The 11,069-nt window shown below is 35.2% G+C and overlaps 2 protein-coding genes across 2 annotated transcripts in view; one reads left to right on the top strand and one right to left on the bottom strand.

The window, feature by feature from the left end:
- The window catches only part of LOC105996900 (olfactory receptor 10C1-like), a 1,060-nt gene extending 616 nt beyond the window's left edge, over nt 1–444 (top strand). Inside the window, exon 2 of the mRNA XM_013031141.1 lies at nt 3–444. Coding sequence (XP_012886595.1) covers nt 3–444 — 442 coding nt within the window. The remainder of the gene's footprint in view (nt 1–2) is intronic.
- A 4,288-nt stretch (nt 445–4,732) lies between these two features.
- On the bottom strand, nt 4,733–5,668 carry LOC105997023 (putative olfactory receptor 2B8). The gene has a single exon (XM_013031296.1). The coding sequence runs from the start codon at nt 5,666–5,668 to the stop codon at nt 4,733–4,735; it is 936 nt and encodes a 311-aa protein (XP_012886750.1).
- Between the last annotated feature and the right edge of the window lie 5,401 nt (nt 5,669–11,069).

The raw sequence follows: 11,069 nt of genomic DNA, 5'->3' as shown, positions 1-11,069 counted from the left end.
TTCTGTGGCCCCTGTGAGATTGACCATTTCTTCTGTGACCTCCCCCCTATCCTGGCGCTGGCCTGTGGAGACACATCCCACAATGAAGCTGCTGTCTTTGTGGTTGCTGTCCTTTGCATTTCCAGCCCATTTGTGTTGATCCTTGCTTCCTATGCTAGAATTCTAGTGGCAGTGCTGGTCATGCCCTCACCTGAGGGCCGCCACAAAGCTCTCTCCACCTGTTCCTCCCACCTACTCGTAGTAACCCTATTCTATGGCTCAGGGACAGTCACCTACTTGAGGCCCAAGGCTAGTCACTCACCAGGAACTGATAAACTCCTTGCTCTCTTCTACACGGTGGTGACGTCCATGCTGAATCCCATAATTTATAGTTTGCGGAACAAGGAAGTGAAGGCAGCCCTGCGGAGAACTCTGGGAAAGAGGGAAGTTTTGTCCCATGGATAGTAACAGAGAGCCTGGAAAATGTGTACTTCAGAAAAGTGTTCAGCCAAGTAAAGAAACCAAGAAAATGCTGTGTAGTCTTTCATCTGTCCTGCGATGTGGTTCTTTAATAACTCACTGGGATTTTAGAAGTTTCTCGGCTCAGTGTTATGTTGATTGCAAATTCTTGAAGGAAGCTATCTACTAAATATCTGAGTCTAACAATACAGAAAAGTGTTTACATGCTGCTGAGATTAACTTCAAACTTACCAGATTTATAATTTACCAATATATCAGAAATTTGTCAAATTCTTATTCATATTCTTAGACACATTCTGTATCTGAGGGCTCTGATTTCCATAGTTATCTGCTCTATTTGTCTCTTACTTTTCTAATAACTATATGAAGCACATTGTTTCATTCTGTAAATGTGTTTTAAAATTTCTGAATTGAATTTATGGGTACATATTTCAGAGTGATAAGTTTTTATGTGTGAATTGGGTACTTAAAAATATATTGATAATCCCTAACCAAACTTTAGTTTTAGAACTATTTACTCTAGAACCTTCAAACAAAAGTGTCATAAACTCTCATCAAGTTACCATAAAAATATTTTCAAAGAAAAAAATTAATATGAAAATGCAAAGATGGGTGAAGAAATTTTATTAATAATTAAAACAAATCATTTATAAGATTTTAATACAATTTACATATGTGCAGCATATTTGGCGAATACTCAACAACTTGCCTCAAGAGAAATTAGCATATTTACTGCATAATCCAGCAGCCCTAAGAACTTAAAAATGCATAATTTTGAACTTGAACATCTAGTTCTAGGAGAGATACAGTGTCAATAGTTGACCTATGCACTATTTGAAATGTAGTATCATTTCAGTTCTTGGAAAACTACAATTTCTACCTTTGTCTTGATCTGTCATGTATGAACTTTGGTGTCTTATAATGTGATAGTTCTACTTTGACATGGTAATACTGTCGCTCAATAATGAGCCAGCATGTCTCTGTAAGTAGAATGATGAATCAGTGTTCCGTCCAGGCTGTCTGATTCCAGAACCAAGGAGGCCATGTTCCATTTCATGATATCTGTGGTCTGCTCTATACTTTTGTATCCACTTCTGAATGAAAAGAGTATTGAACAGAACCAAATGTACCTAGAAAATACCTCTTCTAGGTGGTTATAATCTTGACATTGAAATTTCTCTCTACTTCTGGAGAATGATTTTAGCTGATTTAGTTTTCATTTGAAAGCTTCTCCTTTGACTTGAATCATCATATGCAATAAATAACTTTTCAGTCATATTTAACGATATTCTTAACAAACACCTAACTAATATTTAAAATGACAATCTTTTAAGTGTGATATAAAAATCTAAAACCATTTCTTCTTTTTGCATAAAATGCTGGCACAAGAGTATTCTGTCTTCAAGGGGCTGGGAAGGTGGCTCAGTGGTAGAGTGTTTGCCTTACATGCATGAGGCCCTGGGTTTGATTCCTCAGCATCACATAAGAAAAAGAAAAAAGCCAGAAGTGGCGCTGTGGCTCAAATGGTAGAGTGCTAGCCTTGAGCTGAAGAACTGAGGGACAGTGCCCAGGCCCAGAGTTCAGGCCCCACAACCAGACCCCCCCCAAAAAAAAAGAGTATTCTGTCTTCAAGTAAATTTCTCAAACAGATATATTTTTAGAATCCATTAAAGTTTATTGGATTCAACAGTATATGGCCCAGCACCAATGGCTCACACCTATAATTCTAAGTACTCTGAAGGCTGATACCTGGGCAAGAAAGTCATTAAGACTCTTATCTCCAATTATCCACCTTAATGAAGCCAGAAGTGCACCTGTGGCTCAAAGGGTCAAGCACCAGCCTTGAGTGAAAACACTAAAGGAGAAAGCCCCAATACCAGCACAAAAGAAGTTAATGAAAGTAAAATAAGATCATTCAGGTGGGCATCATTCAATATAACTGGCATTCTTCTGAGATGAAGAAATTAAAACACAGACAAGTTCAGAGGGAAAAACATGGGAGGACATAGGGAAGGTGACCAACTATCTTAAAGTTCAGGTATGTGAAAGAACAATCTCAGAGTTTAAGCCTTTAGAATAGAGAAAAATGAATTTTTGTTATTTGAGCAAAACATTGAAAAAAATTTGACTGCTTATCCTAAGAACTCTACACAGAAACTGTATTCTAGTTAACATTCTCATTGAGTTAAAGTTAGTTATTCTAAAGCTATTTTATGTGTTTACTGAAACTGAATACTAATGAGTATTCCACTGTCACCTTGAGCAAGTTACATACCAACTGCATCTGTCTGCTGACAAAATGCAGTTTTTAGCTTCAGAAGATATAGTCCCAGTCATAATATGTTGAAAAGAGCTTATACAGGACAAGGTGCCATCACAAGCCTGTCAATTCCAATGTCTATTCTCTTCCAAGGCAAAGGTGAACATTTTCCTTAATCGACCAGCAGAAGGCCTAAGGTTAGTGAATATATCAAACAGAGGGCCTATGATTGGTGTAAACACAGTCCTTCATTTGCATGAAGCTTCCCATATTTGGTCAAAAGCCCCTTGCCACCACCCTTTCCCCACCTTTTCTTACTGCATAAGGAGGATATTCAGCTTGCTTTTTCGGCCAGCAGACATATCCCTGTCTATGCTGCCTCCTGGTAGGGAGATACCTACCTATGCTGACTCTTGCAAAACTGAGCCCAATCAATGGTTTCCCTTAAATGATTTTGTTTTGCTTTCTTTTGATCCTAGTTAGAAGCAGTAGAGTGGGCTGAACAGGTAACACAAAGAGAGGATAGGAGTAGTAGCAGCAGCAGAGTGATACAGTTTGAAGCAGCAAGAATGGCATCAGAACTAGCAGTAGCTGATGCCTTTTCTGTAGCAGTGGCACTAGTACCAATAGTGCAACTGAAGATGCACAAGGTAGACTTTACACTCTAGGTTAATCTTTCATATACACAAACATACACATATTTCTTTAAGCAGTTATACAGAGGAGTTACCCTTCCTCAGAGCAGTTTATGAACACATTTCATCTTGATCAATATCATCCCTTTCAACATTAACTTTGTTAATAATATTCTGTTACTTGGTATAAGTGTTATTAACATTTTTTTCCTTTCTGTAGAACACAGAATAATTATGTTCTTTATGTGTGTAATGCTGCAATAAATTACACTAATAAGATCTTCCAGTAGTTCACCAAAACTATTGACACAAGTGAAAGGAGACAGACAAACAACATATGTTTGCTAAGTCTTTTATAAAACATGAAGTTGTTCATTGGCCACAGAGGTGCGCACACACACAAAGCTCTTATTATACACATCAAGGGAGGTGGGTGCTGCTCACAAGGAATGCCCTACAAATATAATATAGGCACAACTGGAAGAATCTACACTGCCTAATACACTGATGGCATGGATGTAAGTAATTGAAAGGACAGTTTGTTATCAGATGAATAAATATCAACATGCAGAACACAAATTGTGTTTATGAATTTTGTTTTAGAATCTGGGTTTAGAGATTAAAGGTTGATCAAAGGAAATGAGATGCTTAAGAGAGTTTGCCTACATTACCTTGGCAATATCTTCCTGTCTGTAAGTAGCCAGTCTCACAGCTAGCTCATCTCTCTGTACAACCTCTTCTGTGGTGAGAGTGATTTTTAAAAAATCACTGCTTTGTGAGTCTGTTTGTGTTTAGCCCAAGGTGATCTTGCTAAAATGAACAAACATCTCCCAAAATAAGGCAAAATTTTAGATAATGGTTTTCTATTAGGTCTTTATAACATCTAAAAAGCTATGAACAGAAACCATACTGCCTGTGGGACTACCAGAGGTGAGACCTAACAAATAATAGGAAGTATTGTCAGATAAACTTAAAGCTTCACAGTTATGGTTCAAGCTGTACTTCCATGAGGTAGATGATTTACTGTTCTGATGAGAAAGTAGATTTGCCCTGTGTGTCATCAGCCTTATTATTAGTCCCTGGAGAAATAGCCCTCAGACTTATAAATGTGTTATACATATGCACAATCATGTACCTAAATAAATTTATTTCTTCATAGAATTTTATGAAGTATCTGAAAAGAGATATTATACAATATTTGCAGAAGGAAGCATTAAAAAAGATCTAGGTAACCAACATCAAGATATAATTGATGACAATTTACCACCTACTTTTATTTAGGAGATTTGCTAATGCTTCTAATAAATGAAAAGAGAAAACATAATTATATGATATATTAAAGTCTGAGAGACTGAATGGGTGTGTTTCATATTTCTCCCTAACTTGAGTCTTTGGACAGCAACTGTTTTATTGCCCATTTTACTTCTTTGTTTCTCAAGGTATAGATCAAAGGATTAAGTGAGGGAGTCACTACAGTATAAAAAAGGGTAAGGAATTTTCTGTGATTTTGTGTGTATTCACTCTTAGGTTGAATGTAGACAGAAATTATAGTACCATAAAACAAAACCACGACAATCAGGTGAGACCCACAAGTCCCAAATGCTTTTCTCCTGCCTTCAGTGGATTTTATCCTTAGCACACTTCTAACAATGCAGCCGTAAGAGACTAAAATAAGCCCCAGAGGTAAAACCACATAGAGGACAGTAGCCATGGCAAGCTCATTTTCTAGGAAAGTTGTGTCCATGCAGGCAATTTTTATCAGAGCAGGCTCTTCACACATGAAATCATCCACCCTATGGTGACTACAGAGTCGTAACTGGAAAACAAGACTGGTTTGGATTGTGGATTCCACAAAACCACTGATCCAGGCCACAGCTGCTAGTAGCTGGAGAAGTTTGGGGTGCATGATAATGCCATAATGGAGAGGTCGACAGATAGCATTGAAGCGATCATAGGCCATGACAGTCAGGAGGACACACTCTGTGGAACCCAGCCCCAATGTAATATACAGCTGAGTCACACAACCAGCATAGCTAATGGTCTTCTCAGGGCCCTTGAGGTTCCAAAGCATCTGTGGAACAATGCTAGTAGTGAAGCAGAGGTCCAGGAAGGAGAGATTGCAGAGGAAGAAATACATGGGTGTGTGGAGTTTGGGATTCAAGAGTGACACAAGTATTATCATTGAGTTCCCCAGCAGTGTCAGAATGTAGATAATGGAAATGACCAGGAGAAGAACTATCTCCAGTTGAGGCTGGTCAGAAAAACCCAGTAAGATAAAACCTGCTGGATAGCTGAAATTAAACTCTTTCATCATTTCTTAGTTGTGACTCATCTTTCTCGACAATTCTTATTTTCTTCCTATGAGAAGAAAGTCAGTTGCCAAAAGTGTTAGAAATAAAATTAGCCAAGTAAAATATAGGCTTTTAAGTACTGGAGTGAGTAAAGAAACCCAAATATAGAGATAATGTAATACAAAAGAAATGATAAATTTACTTGTTACAGAGAAGAGACAAATGAATAGCATTAAAACAGTCGATATAAAGCATACAAAATACATTAAAGACATACACTAAAACAAATGTAAAATGTATGAAAAATTATCTAATATTACATACATATTCCCTCATTGGGAATCCTGGGAAATAATCTAACACACTGAAAAAAATAATAACTAAAAACATGAATGTATGATGGTTAGGCAACAACTCTAATACATATGTTTAAAAAGAACACAGACTAGGCAAGACTTTGAGAGAGAAGGTGCATATAGTTAGAATCACAAGATGATGAAATAGAATATTAAGCAGGAACAGTAAAATATGACTAATTAATTTTTTCTAAGAAGCAATCAATTACTCAAAATCAAACCAGTGATAAAATGGAGAGAAACTTCTGTGATCTCTCCGTATTAGTTATAGGTATTCTGTAAATATTGTTCTACAGAAAATTCTAATTCATTATTCTCAATTAGAAAGTTATTTCCCTTGGTGAACAACATGCTATAAATCAGTATTGGTCTAAGAATACATGAATTCAATCACCTAATATGATAGATTAGTCTATTGTAATTTTATGAATTAAAAAATAGCTTACAGTGCAATTACATAAACTGCACTTTAGGCTAGTTTCTAGAAAAGATTAAGATATGTAGTTATGAATATCTATACCTCTGGTCAATTTTAGGATCCCCCAAATTACAGCCAATTCATTAACTCTGTGATTCAAGTTTGAAAATTTCTCTCCTAAAAAAAGTCTTTTGCTGAATTCTTAGGAGAGGATCACGAAGGCTCAATAGCTATGTCCATATGATCATATAAAATGATATTCTCAAAATGAACTCCAAGAAATAGAATCAAGAGTGTTTTTGTTATTTTGGGTTTTTTTCTCCTTTGTTGGTATCTTTATTTTCTGTACCTTTTGTCTTGTATGTAAGTTCATCTGTTTAGGAGAGAGCAAAAGGAAGGACAGTAATGGTGAAACTAAACATTATGTTGAAAATGAATTATACAACTTGGGGGGGATGGTAGGGAAAAATGAAGAAAACAAGGGAAGGAGTGACACTCTTCAAAAACAACTGTACATGTTACCTGGTTTATGTAACAACCCTCTGTACATCACCTTCACAATAACAATGAAAAAAAAGATCTTCCAGTGAAAATTTTAAATTTTCTCTCAACTATCTTAACTGGGACATAAACATTTCTAAGAACCTTTCTTTTATGTGGTCTAAGGTAATTATTATACAGTCCCATGTATAGAGAATTTGTGTTAAGTTTTCTGTGGAACTCAGGGTAATGAATTGCATGTTGAAATTTTGTGATCACAAAACCATTACATGTTTTGAGTAGAGAATAATCATTCTTTAAGAATTACAGCAAAAGAGATTGACAGGGATGGTTACATGTTCAAGTATTTTAGTAGTAAGACCAAACACTGAGTACTCTCAGGCAATGACCTCTAAAATAAACACTGAAAGAATCATACTTTCCAAAAAAAAAAGAATCATACTTTCCAAAGAATTAAATATTTCCTGCAAGAAACACAATGTATAACTAGCTTCATTTAACTTGTTCAGCTTCATCCTCACAAAGTTTGTCTTCATGGGTTTGTGTGTCCCATAAATGGCCCAATAGGACTTAAGGATAGCACTCTTCCCCTTTCTCACATTCTTGGTAACCAAAATGAGGAAACTGTGGTTCTCATCACTGAAAATGGGATTGCCCCAGATTTCCTCGGCTTTCAAAATAAATGTTCTTTGTTTACTCTTATTATTAGAAAGAATGCCATACCTTCCAGGATAATGATAAATCCAGCTCTAAAGGCTATTGGTGATATAGATGAAAATTTCAATCATGGCTACAGTTTCAGGATAGGCTATTGAGGAGCCATGCATGTTCAGCTTGTTAGCACAATCATTCTTCTATAATCTCTTGGCTCAAATTATCTTCAGGTAGATGCTGTTTAACTTTGTTCAATGGGCATTGCCGGAATTCTCCTCAGGCACTTTCTAATCAGAGTATTGGAAAGGGAGACAAATCTCTGGGGATGGAAAGAAAAACAGAGACCTGGGTTTCCATTTCTTCTGGAAGACAATAAAATGGTACCTATTTGGAGAAAATATGGCTTTATCATGAAAAGATTGCAAGATCTTTTGAATTCCACTTAAAAATTTTCAGATATGATTTCTTAAAAAACAATCTGGCAAAGTGGTAAAATACAAAATCAACATGTGAAAATCACTAAAAATTTTTACATGCCAACAATAAGCTGAAAAAGAAATCAGAAAAATCCCATTTATATAATAGACTCAAATCACTTTTCAGGAATAAACTTACTTAATGATGAAAAATATATAATAGAAACTCTATAGCATTGAAAAGAAGAAATTGAAGAAGACATGAGAAAAAGAAAAACAGCTCATGACCATGGATTCACAGGATTAATATTGTGAAAATAGCCGTATTGTTGAAAGCTATCTGGAGATTGAATAAATTTCCCATCAAAAATGTTATCTAACTACATTCACAGACATAGAAAAAGCAATCTTACAACTCAAATGGAAGTACAAAAGCTAAGTACAATAGCGAAGGAATTGTAACAGTGCTAGACATACTATAATACCTGACTTCAATTTTTCCAAATTATAGTAACACCAACAGCATGGCGTTGGCACATAAAAAGTCCTGCAGACAATAGAATGGAATAGAATAGAATGCTCCCAGAAATAAGCCCATCAATACATAACCATCTAGGTTTTTGTAAAAGGAGCCCAAAATATAAATGGAGAAAAGACAGCCTCTTAACAAATGATACTGAGAAAACAGGATAGTCACATGTAGAATATTCAAACTGGAAACCTATATCTCATCTGACACCAAAATTATCAAAATCAATTCAAAATGGAAAAAATACTTTTTTCCATTAATAGGGTTCTGAACTCAATAGCTTGCCTTTTCTGGGCAGGGACTATATTGCTTCAATGTCCTCAGCTCCTATTTTAAAGTTATTTTTCTTATATGATCTCTTGTTTTTGCCTGGATCTGGTTTCAGAACATGATCCTTCTTCCTGATCACAGATGAGTAGACCACATCCAACTGGTATAAGATGGATTCTCTCAGACATATTCTTCAGCTTGCCTGGAGCTGAGATCTCTTCATTTTGATTAGTTGAGATTACAGGCATAACTACAATATCATCCATAATCTTAATTTAAAACTTGAAATTTTGAAGATAGCATAGGGAAACACAGGAAATACTACAAAGTTATAGATATAGGCAATATATTTCTAACTAGTGCTCCTATTCTTAGGAAAGTAAACAGGAATTTACAAGTTGGATTGCATCAAACAAAAAAGTTTCTCACATCAAAACCACAATTTCAAGAATGAAGACATCCCACACAATGGGTGGAAATCTTTTCAAGTTACTTATTAGATAAAGGATTAATACTGAGACTATACAAGTTTTCCAAAAATAAGAGAAATAGTCTACTTAATAAATGAACAAGCAAATGGACATCTATCAAAAAGGAGAAATACAAGTGGCAAGTAAATACATGAAGAAATGTTCAACACTTTTAGCCATTAAGGAAATGAAAACTAATAAGACATTAAGATTCCATTTCATTCATTCCAAATGGCTTTCTTCATTAAAAAAAAAAAGCTGGTGAAGATGCAGGGGAAATGACCTCTTATACATTGTTGGTGGGAGTGAAAATTAGTGCAGCCACAATGAAAATACGTATGAAGCCCACTCAAAACATTAGGTCAGCAATACCATTCTTTGGTGTATATAGCCAAAGTTAGTATACAATAAAGATACCTGAACATCTGTTTTATTTCAACACAACTTATACTAGCAAAACTATTTTATCAGCCTAGGTGTCCAATAACTGATCAATGAGTGAAGAAAAAATATATGCATACATGTATGTATGTATGTATGTATATATATATATATGAAACCAATGAAGACTACTAAGCAAGAAAGGCAACTAAAATTAGATAGCATATAGAAAAATGAATAGAACTAGAAATCATCATTGTGACTGAGATAACCCAAGCTCAGAAAGACAAATATCATATATTTTCTCACAGAGTGTAGACTTTTGAAAAATTACATGTTTGTAAAATTAGTAGTTTAAGGTGGAAGAGGAGGAGATTGGGATCTAAAGGGCATAGGTATGATCAAATTACATTCTACATCTATGTATAAAAATTGTATAATGAAACCCACTAAAATTTGTTTGAATGAAAGGGGCATGAGAAGTAAGAAACATAATAGACAATGAAATGTGCAAGACACTATGTTGAAAGCGAACTTTACAACTTCTGGGGGAAGAGGGAGGAGTTAGGGAGGGGAGCAGGGAAGGAGGCAGGGGAAAAACAAAGGAGTGGGTAACAATGCTTGATAGGAAATGTACTCATTACCTTATTCATGTAACTGTAACCCCTCTGTACAGTATCTTTACAATAAATTATATATTAAAAATAAAAAAACAAAATAGAGGGTAAATTCAATGTGCATTGAAATATATAGTGAAATATCACACTGAAATCTCTTTGTACAACTCATTTACACTAAAAGAAGTTTTTTGAAAAAATGATTACATAGGAAAAAGAATGATTGTAAGTTGTGGTTTTCAGTTCCACATAGTGTGTTAGTGGTTTTCAGTTCAGAGCTTAGATGTCACTGTCATGTAATCACAAATGATATTCCTACAACTTTACCAAAACAACTCATATTAGGAAGGAAGATGACAATACAGAACAATCTGCTGCCCTGAATTTTAGAGAAGCTGGGGTGATGACAAGGAGTCACAGCTTATAGAAGCACACACACACACAAAAGAAATGTTGTGAAACATTTTGAATTCAAAGACTCTGGAAAATGAATTTCTGAAGGTTTCAGTATGTATAAATGTGGGATTAAAAAACTACTTCAAGGCCAATTCATGGAGCATCCCAATATTTTTGTGACTTTTATTATCTCCAGGATCTAGACCAATTCATACAGTAAATATCAGAAGAAAAAAAATTGCTTCAAGCTTTTGGCAGGAGAAGAGGTGAAAATACTGTTTTGAAGTACATCAGGATTCTCTGTTCTTAAAGACAAAATCAAAGACAAAATCAAGACAAAATCATTACCACACAGCCTAATTACACATATTTCACCAGCCATATCAAATGAACTAATAAACAATTTTCAAAACTTC

Source organism: Dipodomys ordii, unplaced genomic scaffold (assembly GCF_000151885.1).
Source record: "Dipodomys ordii isolate 6190 unplaced genomic scaffold, Dord_2.0 Scaffold138, whole genome shotgun sequence".
NCBI classification, from domain to species: Eukaryota; Metazoa; Chordata; class Mammalia; order Rodentia; family Heteromyidae; genus Dipodomys; species Dipodomys ordii.
Note: the sequence above shows the minus strand (reverse complement) of the source record. Positions and strands in the feature narration are given on the sequence as shown.